At 44.0% G+C, this 20834-nt stretch overlaps 1 protein-coding gene across 2 annotated transcripts in view; it reads right to left on the bottom strand.

The window, feature by feature from the left end:
- MAPRE1 (microtubule associated protein RP/EB family member 1) overlaps positions 1 to 20257 on the bottom strand; it is a 30282-nt gene extending 10025 nt beyond the window's left edge. Inside the window, exons 1-4 of one of the 2 annotated variants that reach the window (XM_060615436.1) lie at positions 20153 to 20257; positions 13856 to 13979; positions 3297 to 3442; positions 727 to 934 (exon numbers count right to left, since the gene is read on the bottom strand). In XM_060615436.1, coding sequence (XP_060471419.1) covers positions 727 to 934; positions 3297 to 3442; positions 13856 to 13976 — 475 coding nt within the window. In that variant the 5' untranslated portion in view covers positions 13977 to 13979; positions 20153 to 20257. Of the gene's footprint in view, positions 1 to 726; positions 935 to 3296; positions 3443 to 13855; positions 13980 to 19836; positions 19859 to 20152 lie in introns of those variants that run through there. The other variant, XM_060615427.2, reaches the window with a different exon arrangement.
- Positions 20258 to 20834: the final 577 nt, after the last annotated feature.

Below are 20834 nucleotides of genomic sequence, written 5' to 3'. Positions count from 1 at the left end.
AAAGGAGGAGTTAGCATTTGTAGAACACCTGCCCTGTCCCAAAGCGTATGTGTGTTTTATGAATACACTACAGGTTTTGGGAAACCTACCAGGCCAAAACCTTCTAGAGAAGGTCTCTAAAAACTGCCTCCCAGATTCTGCTGGCATCACAGCAAGCCAAAGCCACTAAGCAGCTCAAATTTTAGGGAGGACAGGGAAGCCTGAAGGAAGCACAGGAAGCTGGTCTGCAGACAGAACGATGATGCAGAGAGCCAAGCACAGTCCCTAAGAGACCTAGGAAACTCCTTCAGTTCCTAGGTATTCACATCTGGCTGTAACTTCCCATCCTAGGGTCCTGTGAAATGTCCTCATGTTCAAACTAAAGCTCTCTTCTATGTGAGCTGACCTGAAGAATTTCTACCCCACACAAGTAAACAGTGTTGACAAAATTAAATTCATTGAATTCATTCAGGCCTCAAGAATAACCCTCTGGGGCAAGTACTGAAATTCCCACTTTATACACAAAGAAACTGTGGGGCAGAGATGAAGTGGCTTAAACAGGGCGACAGTGACCCAAGAACAAACACAGGTCTGCCTGGTGCCACAACCCATGCTCATACCACATGGCTGGGAGTGAGCTGCTTAATCTCCCAAAGCCAACAGCTGCTCAAGAGATTCTGACTGAAGGCTGAATGAATACTTGGAATACTATTATTTGGAAATGGTGTTTTTGTTTTGTTGTTTTACCTGCACTGCTAGAGCTGAGAGGTTTCTTCGGTTTGTTCAGAGCTGGAGCAACAAGGGAGGGAGCCACTGCAGTTTCTTGACCTTGTCTGGCAGCTACGGGGTCATAGTCTTTTCCATCATAGTTTGCATCAAAAAACTTCTTGAACCACTGAACAAATTCAAAATTGTCCTGAAACTTTCCTTTTACTAATTTGTCCACAGGAATTATCTGCAGAGAAATATCAAGACTATTTAGCCCAAAGCAAGAGGCTTTTGGCAAGCATCAAACACGTCCATGCATCAAATCAGTATAAAGCTCTGCCAAAAGGAGAAAAAAAAATTTTTAGAGGCAAGAACTTAGTGCTAAGTAAGCCCCTGAAAGTTTATAGAGCAAGTTTAATTCAGTTTGCTTTCCACAAAGTACTTAGACCTGGCAACCACCCTCCCAGTCCATCAAAAGGAATTAGAAAGGCAAAAGAATAAGCATCATTTGTATCATATGGAAGTCACATACACATATCCAAAGGCATCCTAAGACATGTCACTGCACTGTAAAGAGTAAATCTCCTATGCAACCTGCACGGCCACAGTGCCTATCACAAAGTATGAAACCTAGAGCACAAACCAACCACCGGTACCTATAATGAACTGTTAAAGAAAATTCTGTCGTGTCAACCATATCTCAGTAAAACTGGGAAAAAAAAAAAAAAAAAAAAAAAAAATTCATCCAGAAAAAAAAGAAAGGGGGAAAAAAATTCTGTCTTAAAAACCGCTCAAGGTACATAATCAGTCCCAGAACAGATTTCTACAAAACGGTTATGTTTTTCAAGTAATTCCAATCCTATTAAAATATACTTTAAGGACCCTGTAAACTTTTTTATTGTACAAGGATCGTGTTATCAGTTATGACCTCAAATTGTTGGACCGTTGGCCAGAGTGTAATTATCTTTTAACTCTTCAAGGATTCCAGTGGCAATTGTATTTTTATAAAGAAGAATGTATGTAATAATCTGAACCATATCTACCCCTCTAAGCAAATAAATACAATTTTAAGAAATTACTTTGTATGATACTGAAGCATTTACAAACAAAATGTTACATGTGGAACTCACTTCTCAATACTCCCTGACTACAGCAGGTGGGGTAAAGGTATATCTGAAACAAACTGGCCATGATTTGATAATTGCTGAAGATCATGAGGGATCATCGTACTATTCGCTCTACTTTTGTATGCTTTAGAAATTTTCCTTGTTGAAAAAAATAAAGCATAGGGATGTATGGGTGGCTCAGTCGGTTAAGTGTCCGACTTTGGCTCAGGCCATGATCTTGCAGTTCATGGGTTTAACCCCCGCATCGGGCTCTATGGACAGCTCAGAGCCTGGAGCTGCTTCAGATTCTGTGTCTCCCTCTCTCTCTGCCCCTCCCCTACTCACGCTCTCTCTCTCTCAAAAAATAAAATAAACATTAGAAAAATTTAATAAATAGAATAAAATAAAATAGAACTCTATGAAAAGAAAAATTACTGCATATAATAAGCTACACCTAGTTTAAACTATGCCTGGTAACAAAATGATTTTCATTCAATACAAATGTATGTTCTATGTATTCTATAGAGACAAAACTAAAATAAAAATAAGACTGATTTCATAGTAAATACAGACCAGAGACACCAGGAAGATAATGAGTGATTACAAACTTTACTAAAAAAATGTTTTTCCCCAAAAATGACTTAAAAGAATAAACCATTCTAGGGGAGCCTGGGTAGCTCAGTTGGTTGAGTGTCTGACTCTGGCTCAGGTCATGATCTCATGGTCTGTGGGTTCAAGCCCTGCAACAGGCTCTGTGCTGACAGCTCAGAGCCTGGAGCCTGCTTCAGATTCTGTGTCTCCCTCTCTCTCTGCCCTTCCCCCACTCAGTCTATCTCTCTCTCTCTCTCTCTCAAAACTAAACAATTAAAAAAATTTTAATAAAAAATTTAAAAAAATAAAAGAACAAACCATTCTAATGAGGGGGGAGGGGAGAAACATTAATTTTGCAGGATTACATTATCTATTAAAACAGAGATAACATTTGTCCTTAATGAAGTCTGGTGGACTGTGTTTCTGGTACCTTCAAATATCATTGGGGGCAAAAGGGAACTTGCCAGCACCCACAAGGGATCTTCCCTATACCCTGCTATAAAAAGCAAGTATTTCTAGAATCTTCTCTATTAGAACTACTTATTCTACCATATGTTATGCTTTACAGATGTAAATCCAGGGATAAAAAGGATTAGATCTCAGACTAATAAAGATTAAACAGTATTATTAAAAAAAAAAAAAAATCATGAGGACAGATTTACAGGTTGATTCCTCCAAACGCTAGTAACTTCAAAATAAAGGAGAAAAACAACAGGAGAACCAAGGACAGGAGGGTAGAGGGAAGCTTTGCTCCCAGTAAATTCTATGTTAACTGGAGAAAAGATAACTATATGAATTGGGCTGGGGGCGGGGGGGGAGGGGGGAAGGGGAGCAAATGTCCACTAGTAACAATTACTAGTTAAGAAACAACCTAAAAAGAAAAATCTAAATCAAAGAATAAAATTTACTTACTTTGTCAACACCCATTCTCTTAAAACCTGCTTGTAGTATTTTGAAGTTCTGGATGTATTCGTGTTCTAGCTTAGCCTGGAATTTCACTTTTTTCAGGGCAATGGAGCCAGGGAACAGCATGTCCATAAACTGACAATAGGCAGCCCCTGAATGAACAACAAGAGAATAAAATACACACTTAGGTCATTAAATGCTACGATTAAAAAAGCAGGATGAACTTTTACTCAGACCTATTTAACCCACGTACAATTCAAAAAATTGTTAATTGGACCCTACTGGGGTGCCTGGCTGGCTCCATTGATAGAGCATGCAACTCTTGATCTTGGTGTCGTGAGTTTGAGCCCCACATTGGGGGTAGAGTTTACTTCAAAAAAATTAATTAATTAAAAAAATAACAAGGTAGATCTATAAAACCCAAAAGCTTCATTACCACATGACTTCAAAGTCAATTTCTCAAAATCAGTAACAAGACTGGTTTCACCTAAGTTCTAACACACTTGCAATGCAGAAGCCTGTGATGAGGAGAAAAGAAATGTTTCTATGAAATTTTAAAACTATTCTTTGTAACAAACCAGCATGACAATAAAATGACCACTATAAAGAAAAATTAACCCTAGTGGCACATAGGTGGCTCAGCTGGTTAAGTCCAACTTCAGCTCAGGTCATGATCTCAGGGTGTGAGTTCAAGCCCCACATCGGGCTCTGCACTGACCCTGTGGAGCCTGTTTGGGATTCTGTCTCTGTCTCTCTCTGCCCCTCCCCCAATCACGTATGCTCTCTCTAAAAACAACTTAAAAAAAAAAAGAAAAGAAAAAGAAAACGAATGCCTAGAAGAGCAAAAACAGAAAGAGAGGTGACTCTGGTTTTTTGCAAGGACATACCCTCCTCTCCACTAGCAAGAGTAGGGATTTCCCAAGTACTTTAAAGATCCATCCTCTGCCCTAGGTTAAATAAATATTTTTCTAAGATGACTGTCTCCCTGAGGTTTTACATCTCTACATAAACTTAACCCAACAGTTTATAAAGAAAGTTAAATAGAAGACACTTTTGTGTTCTCCCATTTAATTTTTTTAAAGTAACTACAGACAATCATTACACAGATTTCATCCCATTTGCTTTCCAATTTCATTCCTTCCCCCCACTTTCCCATTTTTTCCCATCACCACCCCCAAAAATATTTCCTTGGTGCTTAAAATGTCCATGAATGTAACTCCTCTAATGCCTACCAGACTACACTCTCCTCAGACAGGGAAGGGTTCCCAGTGCACTGAACTGTCCCTGCAGGGCTAAAGGTTAAAGGGGCCAAAGGAGCCAACCAGGGGTAGGGACAAGAAACCCAGGGACAAACCAAGGGGCATTCTGCAGAGCGAGACTGCTGTAATACACACTGTCAACTTACTTTAAATCAGGCCAATCTGGCTCCCGGCCAGTTCTAGCATAACAGTGCCATTATCATCATTTTTGGAAAGAAGATGCAAAGGGCAGAAGCACTTCAGTGACCACAGTGACAGTCTGAGTAGAAACAAGCATCAGAAAGTGAAAGCCTGGTTTTCAAGGTGCCAGATTTACTTTCTTGTCCAACAAAAATATACTGAAGGAATTCTAGGTCCAGGGATTCAATTAGCAGTATTTATATTTTTAAAATAGGGACACCAAGAGCTTCCTACATTCTAGAGGACAATGACCAAGTGTCTTTAACAAACTAAGAGCATAAAGAAGGGTAATCTGTTACATTTAAAAAGAGTCACAATTTGGGGCGCCTGGGTGGCTCAGTCGGTTGAGCGTCCGACTTCGGCTCAGGTCATGATCTCACGGCTCGTGGGTTCGAGCCCCACGTCGGGCTCTGTGCTGACAGCTCAAGAGCCTGGAGCCTGCTTCTGCTTCTGCTTCTGTGTCTCCCTCTCTCTCTGCTCCTAACCCACTCACATTCTGTCTCTGTCTCTCTCAAAAATAAACATTAAAAAAAATAATAAAAAGAATCACAATTTACTAATTGTAATGTAAATGTGATGCATAAAAATCAGCTTAAAAAGCGCATGCACGTAAACCCACACACACACACACACACACACACACACACACAGAAAATAATCTATTAAGCATCTATACCCACAGCACTGCTCTACACATGAAAGGAAATTTTCTGAAACAGCAAAATAATGTGCATTTACTAAATGCACACTATTCTCAAGCCATCCATGAACTTCTGGCTAAAGTCAACCAAAACCACTTAAAAGCAGTAGTCATATGCCTCTCAGAAAAAACCTGTTTGATGAACTATCACAGTTCCTTATTTTAGAGCCAGAAGAATCCTTAGAGCCATCATAAATTTAAAAACTGAGGACGAAAAACTGTGGCCAAGACCACAGAGGCCAGAGAGCAAGCTTAGAACCAGACCCCAGGTATCCTGAACTCCCCGCCCACCGTTCTTTTGCACAGTACCATCATCTTACATCCTCTTAGAACAACTTATAGTTGAATAAAGAAGCATTTCCTAGATGGGGAGAAAAGATATACCATGCTGCTACACTATAGCTGGCTGAAGCAGAGAAATGATACATAAAAAAAAAACATTAACACCTCATAAAAATGGACAAGGTAATTGGACAATTCACAAAAGAAATATAAACACATCCGGGGGTCCAGTCGAAGGCAGTTAATTAAAAAAAAAAAAAAAAAATAGGGCAAAGATTCACTTACAAAACTATGCTAACTTTATTCACTGGGTGTTAAAAAAAAAAAATGGAAGCAACCTTTATGTCCAACAGTAAGAGCAATCAATTAGCACACCATCTTCCTGAGAAATTATGCAAGTATCCAAAATACATTTTTTGGGGGGGTGCCTGGGTGGCTCAGTAGGTTGGGTGTCTGACTTCGGCTCGGGTCATGATCTCGTGGTTGGTGGGTTTGAGCCCCGCGTCTGGCTCTGTGCTGACAACTTGAAGCTGGAGCCTGCTTTGGAGTCTGTGTCTCCCTCTCTCTCTCTCTCTCTGCTCTTCCCCTGCTCACACTCTCTCTCTCTCTCTCTCTCAAAACATAAATAAACTATAAAAAAAAATTTTTTAAATACATTTTTTTATTTTGGGGGGGAACTCAAGATTTAATATTAAAAGAAAGAGCAAGATGCAAAAAACTTATCTACAAAATATCTTCGTATATATAAATAGTCATTTAATACATATGTATAGAAAAACAACTAGAAGAAAATACAACCTATCAGGTTAAACCATACGAAATTACTGTTTTTTAGATCAAAAATGACTAAATAGTGGCCATCTCTGGGGGATGGTACTGGATGCATTCTATCTTTTAAATATTCAAGTATGTACTATGGTAAATATTACTTTAAAAATTTTTTTTGTTTTTAAGTAAACTCTACACCCAACATGGGGCTTGAACTCACAACCCTGAGATCAAGAGTCACACCCTCCACTGACTGAGCTGGCCAGGAGCCCCAGTAAATATTACTTCTATAATTAGAACACACAAAAAAAGAAGGTAAATGTTTGAAAGAAAAAAATTTATCAGCTGCCTTTCACAAAAGGGCTGAAAACTCCTGGCCTAGAAATGTCTCAACTGGATACAGAACAGGTTAAAAGGAGCCTGCAGTCCAGTCTGCCTTAAGAACAAAGGCTGGCAACATAAGCAGGGCCCCTCTCAGATGGCTGCTGACCCAGCGATCTGTGGCAGGAGAACAGGCCCACATAATCTGTGGCCTGAAGATGTAGACGGACTTAGGGCAGAACCAGCTTATGTCACTGAGTCAACCACGAGTCTCACCAACTGCTACGGCACCCCCCTACCAAGATCTGTGCTGCAAGCAGAGAACACGAAACAGTGCAACCCCTACTCCAAAAGCCTGCGAGATCTCAAGTGCACTGGTCCTCAATCCTTTCGGGTGCGAAGAGCCCTGAAGCATGAGATGAAAGCTGTAGCCAACATTCCACGCGAGAGATGCTTGTCTATCAGAAGACTCCAGATGAAGAGCTCCCAAGGTTCTAACACATCACACAGAAAACACACTAACTACTAAATGTAAGCATGTTCAGACTTTAGAGAATAGGCGAGGCATCAGTCATCTTAAAGGAGGAATAAAATTTGGAAAAAGAGGGCTATGAGGAGCCGTTAACGCAGACATTAAAAACAGCCTTGGGCGCCTGGGTGGCCCAGATGGTTAATCGTCCAACTCTTGATTTCTGCTCAGGTCATTATGGGTTCAAGCCCCATGTGAGGTTCTGTGCAGATGGTGCAGAGCCTGCTTGGGATTCCCTTCCTCACTCTGCCCCCTTCTGTCTCCCTCTTTCTCCCACTCCCTCCCCCTCTCTCTCAAAATAAATAAACAAACTTAAAAAAAAAAAAAATCAGCCTCAAGGGGCCCCTGGGTGGCTCAGTTGGTTGAACATTCGACTCTTGATTTTGACTCAGGTCATGATCCCAGCTTCATGTCAGGCTCCGTGCTGAGCACGGACCCTGCTTAAGATAGTCTCATTCTCTCTCTCCCTCCCCCTCTCCCTCCCCCCCCTCAAAAATGAACATTAAAAAAAAAAAAACTTTCTCTCTGCCCCTCTACCCCACTCACATGCACTCTCTCTAAAAAACAAAAAAAATTAAAAATTAAAAAAAAAAAAATCAGGCTCAAGATATTTTAACATGGGAAAAATAATCCTATTTTGATTTTAAAAGCAGGAAACAAAACTGTCCAATACATACATGCGCTTGTACTTGTTATTTAATTTAAGGGTCTGTAAGAACAAGAGACTGGAAAGAAACCAAATGTCCACTGACAGGGGACTGCTCTGAGGAAACTAGGTCTTACACAGACAAAAAGAAAGCAAAGTGGCATCAGCTATATGGATATGAAACACTTTGGAATATATAATGTGATTACACATGCTACCATCTGTGTAAAAAGGAGGAAAAGAGAACACACACTCATAAAATATGGATGGATGTTTCTGCCTGTACATATACCCTCTCTCTGGAGCAAAAATGGGAGTGACTAGTTGACAGAGTTAGAAGGAAACTTTTCAATTTATCTTTTTTTATCTTTATCTTTTTGTTCCTTTTGAATTTTAAACCACTTTGAAACCTTCAGTTATTCAAAAAATAAAAACTATATATACAGTGTATGTCGATTATGTTTAACGCTTATAGGAAAGTACTGCAAGTACAGCTAAAATGAATGACTTTGGGCAAGTTGCTTAACTGTGCCTCAGTTTCTCCACATATAAAATGGCAATGACAGTCCTTATCTCCCAGGTTATATGTGTAAAGCACTCTGGAAAGTGTCTGGCCTATTGTAAGTGCTCAATAAATAAAGCCATAATTAAGGGGGAAAATACATCTAAAAGATAACAATGACTATCACTAATTGTGACATTACAGCAAATTATGGTTTTCTTAATGTTCCATAAGGACGACCTAAATTACTTATATTAGAAAAAAATTTCTTGAGGAATCTGGGTGGCTCAGTCAGCTGAACGCCCAACTTGGGCTCAGGTCACAATCTCACAGTTCATGAGTTCAAACCCGGCATTGGGTTCTGTGCTGCCAGCTCGGGGCCCGCTTCAGATCCTGTCTCCCTCTCTCTCTGCCTCTCCCCCGTGCACGTGCACACACACGCACACTCCCCCCTCTCAAAAATAAACATTTTTAAAAAAAGAAAAAACTTTATCAAGGAGGTGCTTGAAGAGTCAGGCAAAAAATTGGAAGAGATACTTTCTTGAACAGAGTCGTGACTCAATAAACATGGTCTCAGGGCACCTGGGTGGCTCAGTCAAACCACCAACTCTTGACTTCAGCTCAGGTCATGATTCCAGGGTTGGGCTCTGCACTGAGCATGGAGGCTGCTTAAGATTCTCTCTCTCCCTCTCCCTCTGCCCCTAGCCCCCACTCAGGCACACTCTCTCTCTTAAAAAAGAAGAAGGGGGGGCTGGGGTCTCTGAGAAAGGCTGTGGACCACTGTAGTATGAGAGAGTGGGGGCAGGGGAACCCGAGGGGAACGTGTGCCTAGCTAGGCCACTGTGGCAGCACTAAGCAAACTGAAAAGGGGCGGGATCCAAAGCATCCCTCAGAAGACATACTGCACTTGGTGAATTAGCCTCTTTTGAGGCCTGAAACACTAGAAGAACAGTGGAATCGTGGCTCCAGATGAGTGTCTGGAAAACCTGAGGAGAAAAAGTGGAGGAGGCCTGGCTAGGGGCGTGGTCACACTCGGAGCAGCATGAGCAAGCTTGACAGGCTGTTTAGAGAAACTCGAGGGCTCCTGCAACCAGCTGAGGAAAAAGGAAATCTAGCATTTGCCAGGGACTGTCTGCACACCTCACACCTTTCCTATTCTGTGCAGCACAGGAACCATGGAGGCCAGGCTAGAGAACAGAAGACAATCCGAGAAAGCGGAGACGAGAACATTCAGTGAGGGCCACTCTACAGGTTCAAAGCACCACGCTGGACCCTTGGAAACATGCAGAGGGGCCTGAATATGGAACAGAGGACTGGTTGACAAAAAGCAACCAGCATCCCCTCTCTGACACAAGCAATCCCTCATCCAAATTATTCTCTGTGATTAGGGGTTTTTCCTTGATGGCTGTTCTTCCAAAATACTTGATGACTAGCTCTCAAAAACAGGGAGACTATGAAATGGAAATACATCTTGAAACAACCTGACAACTCTGTCTCTGAAAGTTATCCTCGCCTTACCTCACAAGAGCCAAGCAAGGCTTGTTTCACTGCTGGGACGGGGAGGAGGGTGGGGGGTTCACAATGCTGACAAAACTTGGCCATTTCACAGGCAACCGGCACATTAGTTGTGTAGGAACTCAGAGCTTTGCCCTCTCCAGAGAAAAACCTATCCCTACCCTTCTAGGCTTGTATTTGAAAGAAAATTCCAGTCAGCTTGATGCTATGCTTATCAGAGGTGAGACCAGGAGGGACCAGGCACCAGCTTTGGTTAAAGGCTACTGGGAGGCTGCTTAGGCCTTGGGAAATTCAAGAGTCTGAGGAAGCTCACTTTCTCTATGACTCCAATCCCCTGGCAGCAGGCCTTCTCCAGGGACACGGTTTCTGCAGCTCATCCTGTTTGGTCTCATACTGAAAGCCGAGACCCGGTTTTCTAAGCATCAGGGTGAAACACAATGCAAACATCTGCATACTTGGAGAGAACTCCTAAACAGCTCTCCAGAGGAAAACTAGCTACGAATGAATAAAAGTTTGTTTACAAGTCACGGTTAAGTGTCCTGCACTTAGCACTTTCTGCTAGGGAAAAGCACTTTATCTAGGGTAAGAAAAACGGCAGGCAGCTCACAAAGTGGAAATTCTTCACAGGGATTTTTAATGAGATAGTATCACTGTAATTAATGATATGTAATTCACATTTGTTTAACTCTCTTCCAAATGCTTCTTTTTAAAAAAATTATCACGTATGCAGCAGAGTGTAGGCTCTGTGGTCAGAAAAATGTGGGTTCAAAACCAGGCTCTGTAATGCATAAGCTGTGCCCCACGGGCAGTCTCCTCTCTAAGACAAGCATGCACCCTCCCCAGAGAGATCTACACTCACCTCCAGAGTCTGGCAAGAATCAGTATCTGAGAGCTATTTTTATAGACGGGCCTCAGAACAGCCCAATAGGTGGGCCTGGTCCTACTTCCCTAGTTTACAGATGAGGAACTAGAACATAGAGGGACATGTCCAAAATCACATGGCTCAGAGCAGACTGAAGCCTCTTCATGCCCAGTCCTGACTATCCACAACAGCTCCCTGTCTGAATGAGATAAATCTGGAGCCAGATCATATATGTACCACTTATCTACACATGAAAAGAGTTCTCATTTTCCAATTGAGTAAGTGAAATATACCTCAGAGTATATATATGGAAAGAGATAAATTTTAGGGAGAAATTGCTGGTGAAAAAGCTGGCCCCAATGAAAATTAGGATGACCTCATCCCCACATTAGTCACAAATCACGGGGCAAACAAGTGCTTTAAGAGCCTCAAACAAATCGGGATGCAGTGATGGGACTGAGGAAGTGAACGGAAACCAGGGGAAAGGCAGCACAGATCTAAGGCTGGCAACCTGTGCCCGCACCCAACCTGTGCCCGCACCCAACCTGTGCCCACTACGACTGAGAAACAAGCATGACTCATAGGCACCATTTCACTACAGAACTTTACATGAAGCCTTCCTCTGACCACCTGTAAAACCCAGATTAAACATCCCAGGGGATATAACAAGCCAAGCAAGTGAAACCAAGAGCAAGACTAGAACCTAGCTATAAAATAAGGAAGTACAGAAGCTGAATTCATTTAAAAAAAAAAAAAAAACACACAAATGAAAGCAGTCATTTTATTTTTAATGTTTATTTTTGAGAGAAAGAGAGACAGAAAGACAGTGTGAGCGGGGTAGTGGCAGAGAGAGAGGGGACACAGAATCCGAAGAAGGCTCCAGGCTCTGAGCTGTCCACACAGAGCCTGACACAAGGCTCGAACTCACGGACCGAGAGATCATGACCTGATCTAAAGTCAGACGCTTAACCAACTGAACACCCAGGTGCTCCTGAAACCAGTCAGTTTAAATCAATACAAATGGCACCAGTAAAAGAAAAGTCCGGAGAGCAAGGAGGGCATAGGAGCTGAAGAACATCGGCTCTTGATTTAAACAAAGGTTCAAATCTCATTTCTGTTCTTGGTTGTATAACTGGGGACTTATCACTCAATTTCTCTAAGCCCATTTCCTCATCTGTAAACTGAGCTTAATAAACATCTCTACCTCATGAAAGTATAGTGAGAGTTACACGAAGAGATATTGGAAAAACATTTACATGACCCTGGCACGTAAGCGTTCAATTAAAGGACCACTACTGTTACTACCATGAGAAGCTGAGGGTTCTAATTCTCTACCCCACAAACAAGATTAACAACTGAAGGAGCAGCAGAATACACATCTCATCCTTCTGGCATATTTTTGACCCCACCTCCTATCTGTAGTAGATCCAGTTTTGGTAACCCCAACACAATTCTTATCATGTCAGGACAGTCAGGAGCAGGTAGCACAACCCTCAAAAGGTGAGACAGAAAGTCTTCAGGGGACATAGAAACCAATAACACCTTCATGAAAAATAATTACCAAGAGCCTGAAGTTCATACCCTTTAATCTAGTAATTCCATTTCTAGAAATCACTATGGAAAAATTAGAAACCACCTAAATGTCCCCAGTCAGGAAGATGTTAAACAACTCCAGCATATCCAAAGAAATAGTACGTAGCCATTAAATTTTTTTTTTTTAATGTTTATTTATTTTTGACAGAGAGAGACAGAGCATGAGCGGGGGAAGGACAGAGAGAGAGGGAGACACAGAATCCGAAGCAGGCTCCAGGCTCTGAGCTGTCAGCACAGAGCCCGATGCGGGGCTCAAACTCATGAACCGTGAGATCATGACCTGAGACGAAGTCAGGCGCTTAACCGACTGGGCCACCCAGGCGCCCCGTACATAGCCATTAAAAATAAGTCATTTTTCAGAGCACCTGGGGGCGCTCAACTGGATAAGCATCAGACTTCAGCTCTGGTCATGATCTCATGATTCGTGAGTTCAAGCCCCACATCAGGCTCTGTGCTGTCAGCACAGAACCTGCTTCGGATCCTCTGTCCCCCTCTCTCTGTCCCTCCCCCACTTGTCCTCATTTTCTCTCAAAAATAAACGTTTTAAAAAAAAATAAGTCATCTCTTGGGGTACCTGGCTCAGCTGGTTAAGCAGATGGCTCTTGGTTTGGGCTCAGGTCACGCTCTCACGGTTTGTGAGTTCAAGCCCTGGGTCGGGCTCTGTGCTGACAGTGCAGAGCCTGCTTGGGATTCTCTCTCTGCCCTTCCCATACTCATGTGTGCATGCATGCTTTCTCTCTTTCTCAAAATAAATAAATAAACTTTAAACAACAAAGTCATTTTTATGACAGTGAATGACACCAGAGAACATTCACAACATAGTTAACTGAAAAAAGCTGGGACATATACAAATATATATATGTGCACAGAAAAGTGAAAGCAAACCCCAAGGGCAGTTTTCTCTGAATACTGAAACTATGGGCATTTTTTATTTTCTTCTTTTCAGTTTTCTAAATGTCAATTAGTATACACAAAAACAAAACACGTTTTTGTTCTTGTTTTAAATCATTACCTCTCCGCGAAATCCTTGTTAAACAACAGTTCCATAAAACTGTGGTTGAGATGGCATTTGCAGGTCTTTGGTCTTGTGCTACTTGGGAATAAGAAATGCCACTGATAAAATACAAAACTAGAACAATTATAATTTCCATCTTCAAATAAAATATTTCAAATCTGGACGCACAAGCGTGCAGATGGAAAAGCCAGGCTAGGCAGCAGGCGGCAGGATATAGAGATGGTGGCACGCGGGCCAGAAGCACCCTCTCAGCACAGTTCCTTCTAGAAGTGGAACTAGGGCAGGGTTGACACAGAACCTGAACCAGTGGCCTCTGCAGTCAGATACAGGCCTGTGCACTCCTAAAGGACCTGCAGGCTTTCCTGGAAAAATGGCGTAGTGGACTTCTCTTACCTGAACACAACTGTTCGATCTTTGTCAGATTCAGCTGCAGAGACTCATTGATCCAGGCCAGCATGTCATGTCGACTTAGGTTATCACTGGTGACGGACGTTGAGTATACGTTCACTGCCATCTTCTACAGGTGAGGAAGCAGGTGAGGAAAAGAGAAGGGCTCACGTTATTAGGCATGCAAGGGAGAGCAAGCCATTTCCTGGAGTCACCCAAACCTGTAGTACACAATTTTTAAGCTTCGCATTCTTCCCCAAGAGGCCAAATCAAACACTACGATTCCACCCCAGCTTGGAGTGCCACACATAAGCATGACCCTGGATGAATTGCCCAACACCCACCAGCCTAAAAGTTAGGCCCCATTCTAATGTGATTTGTATAAAATTTGAAGATAACAAAGACACTATATAAAGAGATGATTAAATGCTTTATGAAGGAAGGCTAATGCATGAACAAGAATGTTCTCTGTTCAGAAAATGTCAGTCCAGGGGATCCTGGGTGGCTCAGTCGGTTAAGCGTCCGACTATTAATTCTGGCTTGAGTCATGATCTCACAATTCATGGGTTTGAGCCCCGCATTGGGCTCTGTGCTGACAGTGCAAAACCTGCTTGGGATTCTGTGCCCCCCTCTTTCTGCCCCTCCCCCTGCTCGCATGCTCCCTTGTTCACTCGCTCTCACTCTCTATCCCCAAATAAGAAAGAAAGAAAGAAAGAAAGAAAGAAAGAAAGAAAGAAAAAGAAAATGTCAGTCCAAACTTACCCATTACCATATCAAAATGTTCACAGAAGTTTCCTTCAGAGTGGGCTTTTCTCTTTTAATGTTTATTTATTTATTTTGAGAGAGAGAGAGAGAGAGAGAGAGAGAGAGAGAGAGAGAGAAAGCACATGCTTGAGCAGAGGAGGGGCAGAGAGAGAAAGAGAGTGAGAGAGAGAATCCCAAACAGGCTCTGAGCTGTAAGCACAGAGCCCAATGTGGGGCTGGATCCCACGAACTATGAGATCATGACTTGAGCCAAAATCAAGAGTCAGACGCTTAACTGACTGAGCCACCCAGGCACCCCCAGATGGTGGGCTTTTATTAATTCCTCTTTTTGGTTTTCACTATTTTCCATATTTTCTTTAAAGACTATATCCACTTTTCTAATCAAAACAGTAAATAAAACTTTTCAAAACCCTAAGTACTACAAACATGTTGGGAAATAACCTTACAGTGAAGAGACCTTGCTGCTATTCTCTGCTAGACCACCTGGGGACAGGAAGACATCTAAGGAGCTTCACAGACATTTGTCATTTACCCCGACAACTCTCTGCAAGGTTCACCTCGTTCTCCTCATTTTACAGATGAGGAGAGAGGCTCAACATAGAAACCCTGGGAATGGCAGCCAAACCTGTCCAGCCCCACCATCCACATTCTCTCCCAGCCACTAGAAAATGCTGCCCCTCAACCTTCTGCTAGGCTTTCGGGTGCAAAACAACAAACACACAGAAACACAGTAACTTAAAATGCTATTAAATGTGGATGCCATCATCATCCTCATTCAGTCAACAAATGTACACCAAGCACTGTTCAAGGGCCAAAGAAATGGAAAAGCAAGGGAAACAAGTTGCCTGCCCACAAGTAGTTCACACTCTATCGGTGGAAGTCTGACACAGACCAAACGCACAAACAAATGTCATTTCCTATCAACCATTTAGGAAATAAGGGTGGTGGGGAATGTAGTCGGGGAAAGCCTCTCTGACTTGATGTTTGAGCTTAAGATTCAGAAGGACACAGCCACACTGAGATGTGAAAGGTGGCTGTGGCCCAGCAAGCCAGGAGGAGAGCAGGAACAGAAGAGGAAAAAGAAATTAAGACGCCAGATCACATCAGGACTCCGCAGGCCAAGGTAAGGAGTTTCGATTTTATTCTGTAATTGTTAAAGAATCCATTGTGGGGATTTAAACAGGGTAGAATCACACTCTCATTTAAGTCTGTGAAGGGGTTCAGGGCAGCCCCCCAACCCCACGCCCCCAGAACGTGCCACTTTGGCATGTGGATTATTTTGAGCTGAAGGCACTTGAGACCCCGTGTGCACAAAAAACTTCTGTCCCTTCCTTAATCACACAGAAGAATCTAAACTGGGGGTCTTCCCAAGAAAAAGGGTTATTAGCAGAGATAAATGAGTGATCCATCTGTATGGTAGGGCAAACATCTAATTACCTGCTCTTATCGCCCTGTGAAGTGCATTCCTTTCCTCTGAAATCCCAGACCCCTCCTTAGAGGAACATATAGACCTCATTTTGCCGGTCTTTGGAATTCCCATGATGATGCAAATTCTCCATATATACACCTACTAAATTTGATTTTCTCCTGTTAATCTGTCTCATGTCAATTTGATTCTTAGTCCAGCTAGAAGAACCTTGAAGGGGACAAGAATTCTCACTCCCCGACATGTGAAAAAGACCAAATGACTTAACTGCTGGTAGAGGACTGTGGGAAAGGAAAACTCAAGCAATGTGAGTTAAGGTCAGGTTAATCCAGACCCAATGAAATCTCTGGGCAATTACCAGGAGGACACACAACGAACTATAAAGGACTGGATTTCATAGTGACCTTGACACTTAGAATTTCTCTCATTTCCTGAGACATCAATGTTACCAACTGGGGAAACAAAAACTCAAAGCAAATTTGGAACCATCATGAGACCTCATGCTCTCTCATGGCACTTCCTTCCATCCACCTCGTGCCTACTGCATGAGCTGGTTTTCCCACACCGGTTTTCTGCAAGCCTCATGAGTCATACAGCTACCGAATGAGAGGGCTAGAAGAGACAGTGATCTACCCAACCAATCTCCTCTTTATGAGCAGGGGTGACTAAGGGTTGGCAGGATAAATAACTCATCAGGTCTGTGCTCTCACATCCCCCATTCACCTATCCCCCACAGCACTTGGCACAGTGCCTTGCACACAGCGGGCACGCAATAAATGCTATTTGTTTTCAGGTGGGCAGGACAGTGTCAAAGACAGAAAACTGTATCCATGTACACTTTTTTCAGAAAGCAAACCGTCAACACTCTTGAGCTTTTACATTCAGACGATAAAACCATTTTATACAGGAAGCCAACACAATTTAACTCCAGACTCCACTGGGAAATTAATTCCTGATCCCACAGTACTTCATTCAAATCTCTATGATAGGTATTATTACACTGGATTGTCATTATCTCTTCATTTCTGAATCATTTCAGATTTGGGCCAGGAGGCAATATGCTCTATGAAAAGAGCTGAGGATTTCCAGCTAAGAAGAGCCGGGTTTGAGTGTGAGGCTGTCACTCTTTCCCTGTATGACCCAGGGCAAGGTACTTAACTTCAGTACACCTCAGTTACCTTACGAGGGAATGCCACCTATCTAAAAATTACGATGTGAGGTTTAAATGAGGTAAGGTACATAAAATACTCGGTGTGGTATCTGACACATACCAGGTATTAAACAAACAAGATCCAGGCAGGGAGGGGCCTTGTCTCACTCATCCTCCTACCTGCAGTGCCAAAAACAGTGCCCAAGACCTGCCCACTATCTCTTATCCCGATCCACTGCAGCAGCCTTCAAATTAGTCTCACTGCTTCAATCTGTCCTTACACAGCAGCCACAAAGAATTTTCTGAATCATAAATCCGATCAAGTGTCTCCCCCGTTTAAAATCCCTGAATGAATAAATGTAACGCATATTGTGTGCAAAACACTATTACCAAGGACCAAGGACAGATAGATCCAAACAAAAAGCACGGTCACAGGCTAAGCACTTGTAATCTATTTTGGCCACATTCATACACACTGCGGGTATTGTATGTGTCATGCTACCATAAAATGTAAGCAGCTGGTTAAGCCACGTGTGTCTCCTGACCACACCCCAGCTCAGAAAACGTTAATGGCCTTTCATCATCATATAATTTAAAACTCTTTCATTAGCAGTACCTTAATACCTGGTCCCATGTGCTCCGCAAACTCTGCAGCCACTAAATACATGGGGTCAGGCACCCTGTGGACATGCAATAAACATCCACTGACTCAACCAATTAATTGGCTCTTCCAGGCAGTCAAAACAGAGCCTAGTTCTCAGAGCTACAGCTACCTACAGCTTCCCCCGTAAGAATTCCACTGCTTGGCTTCAATGGCACACCCCATGACCATCATGCAAGCCTCACCTTTAGAAGGCTCCATGATCCAGGTTTCAACTGCCTTGAAAAAGCTCTTTAACCTCCCCAGGTATCTGTCCTCCTTCACAGTTCTCCTTGCAGGTTCTGAAACCCATTCTGATTGGATGCTGGCTGAGGAGCACCCTATTACTTCCAAGGCACCATAGTGAGCCCTATGGAAAGGGGGAGGGAAGGTGCCACCAGACAAAAGCCATGTGACCCTTTCTGGATCACAAATGGCTCACCTGTGAACGGTGAACAATACATTCTGCACAAGGTGGTGGTGAGGATTACATGAGATCTAAGTGAAAACACTCCAGTGAAAAGCACATCAGGTCTTGAGCTTCTCTGTGTGCCAGAAACTGTGCCAGGCACTTTGACACACCACCAGAAGGGGCACATTGGTATGAAACACACTAGCTCTCAGGGAGGTAGCATAATACAGGTGTTGAGAGCCTTGACTCTTGCATCACAGATGTGGCTTCGGTCAATTGCTGGACAGTATAAAGCAAATCACTTGACCTCTCAGAGTCTCAGTCCCTTATTTGTAGAAAGGAACACGGGATTGGGGAGCCTGGGTGGCTCAGTCGGTTCAGCACCCAACTCGTGGTTTCAGCTCAGGTCATGATCTCACGGTTCATGAGTTCCAGCCCTGAGTTCCAGCCCCGGGTCAGGGCTCCGTGCTGACAGTGAAGAACCTGCTCAGGATGCTCTCTCCCCCTCTCTCTGCCCCTTCCCCGTGCGCACATGTGCTCATGCTCTCTTCTCACTCAAAATAAATAGACTTAAAAAAAAAAAAAAATGAACAGGGGGCCTGGGTAGTTCAGTTGGTTAAGCTCAGACTTCGGCTCAGGTGATGATCTCACAGTTTGTGAGTCTGAGCCCCACATCGGGCTCTGCTGACAGCTCAGAGCCTGGTGCCTGCTTGGGATTCTGTCTCCCTCTCTCTCTGCCTCTGTCTCCCTCCCACTCAAACTGTCTCTCTCGCTCTCTCTCAAAAATAAACATTAAAAGATTTTAAAAAATGAACATAGGATCTCTTAGAGATAGTGTGATATTAAATGATACAATGCCACAGCAAGCACTTAACACAATACCTGGCACACAGCAAATGCCCAACTAGCAAATAGCTATTATTATCAAATTCTATCGCTTCTTGGCCTTTTGGCTAAGATCAAGTGTATTATTATCACAGTTCTTACAGCACCCCAACAGGAAGTGAACGTCAGGTTTAGTGTACCTTCCCTTCAATGGGCCTCAGGATCTTCATCTTCAAAATGGGGCAGAGGGTGAACTCTGACCTGAAGCACCTCAGGGCAGCTGTGAAGCAGGAACTGGAAAAACACTGTTCCTATCACCCTGTTATACTGTCTTCATAGTAATTATATGAAATTATCCCGAAATTATCTTGTCCATATATTCATTTTCTTATTTCCTATCTGTCTCCCCACCACAAGGCAGACGCCTTTGCCTCCTGCTCCCGGGTTATAGCCAACGCTCAGAACAACACCTAGTACTTAGTAGGCGCTCAACAAATACCGCATGAAGAAAGGAAGGAGTCCACTGAGCTGGCCTACTTCTTGCCCCATAATGTGATAAAAGCTTTCTGTAGTCTTATCATTGTCCCCGTTTTACAGATGAGGAAACTAAGGCCGTGAGGTTCCAGCACCTGCCCAAGGTCGCACCGCAAGGAATGGAACCCAGGTCTGAATTCAAAACCGAACGCTTGACCACCAGGCGACAGCTTCCTACAGTGGGGGTCCCCAGAGCTCCTAGCAGGATTCACTTCAACCACACACACCCCCTTACCCGGACTGGCCAACCCGGAACCGCCCGCCACCGCTGTCCCGGTCCCACACCTAGGCCGCGGCCCAGAAGCCCCCACGCTACCGAGGGGCAGCCCCCACTTCCGGCCCGAGGCCCCGCCCATGGCAGAACTCGGCGCGCGCCCCTAGCCCAGTCCGCGCGCGCCGGGTCACGGCCCCGCCCTTCCCCCATCCGACCCGATCTGCACGGCCTCAAGGAGCGGCCCAGGCATTGCCCGCAAGGCCCGCCGGTGCCTGCCCGGCCCGAAGCCCACCCGGCCACCCCATGACCGCCGCCCCGTGCCCGCTAGCCGGCTCACCGGCTCTCGGCGGGACCGCGTCCACTGCCTGTGCCCGGCTTCGGTTCCGTCTTCGTCTCGTTCAAACCGCCCGACCCCGCCCGCCCGCCCGCGCGATGACCTCACACGCACCCCCCGCCCCGTTACGCGCAGACGTACAGGCTCGTCAGTCCCCGCCGGCTCCTTTTATAGAGAGGGACTGAGCCGCGCGCCAGGGGCGGGGCCCGGCCAGTGATAGACTGCTCGGGCGCCCCGGGGGCGGGACGCCGGCTGCCAGGGCAATCAGCCACGTGGTCTGCCGAAGCCAATGAGATCCCGCCCCAGTCCGGGTTTGCCTGCCTAGTAGGAAGAATCCAGTTACAAATTCTCCGCCCCAGGAGCCAAAAAAAAAAATCGGTATTACAATGAATTTCTACAAAAATGGGCTATTGGATAATAAAGATACTTGGTAGGAGCTTTGAGGAAAGACTTAAAAGTCACCTCAGAGACACATCCTGCGAACACTCTGTTATGACCCTGTGATCTCATCATCCGTTTATTTTCCTCTCAGTGCCTATGAAGTCCTCGTGTTTATTCGTTTATGCCTTTGTCTGCCTTTCCTTAAGTTCCACAAAAGCAAGGATCTTCTCAGTCTGTGTCCCACTGCCTGACTTTGCTGAAAGAATGAGTTACACCCACTTTAAAGAAGAGGAAGCTGAGGCTC

The sequence above is a fragment of the Panthera onca genome, chromosome A3 (assembly GCF_046562875.1).
Source record: "Panthera onca isolate mPanOnc1 chromosome A3, mPanOnc1 haplotype 2, whole genome shotgun sequence".
In the NCBI taxonomy this organism is placed as follows: domain Eukaryota; kingdom Metazoa; phylum Chordata; class Mammalia; order Carnivora; family Felidae; genus Panthera; species Panthera onca.
Note: the sequence above shows the minus strand (reverse complement) of the source record. Positions and strands in the feature narration are given on the sequence as shown.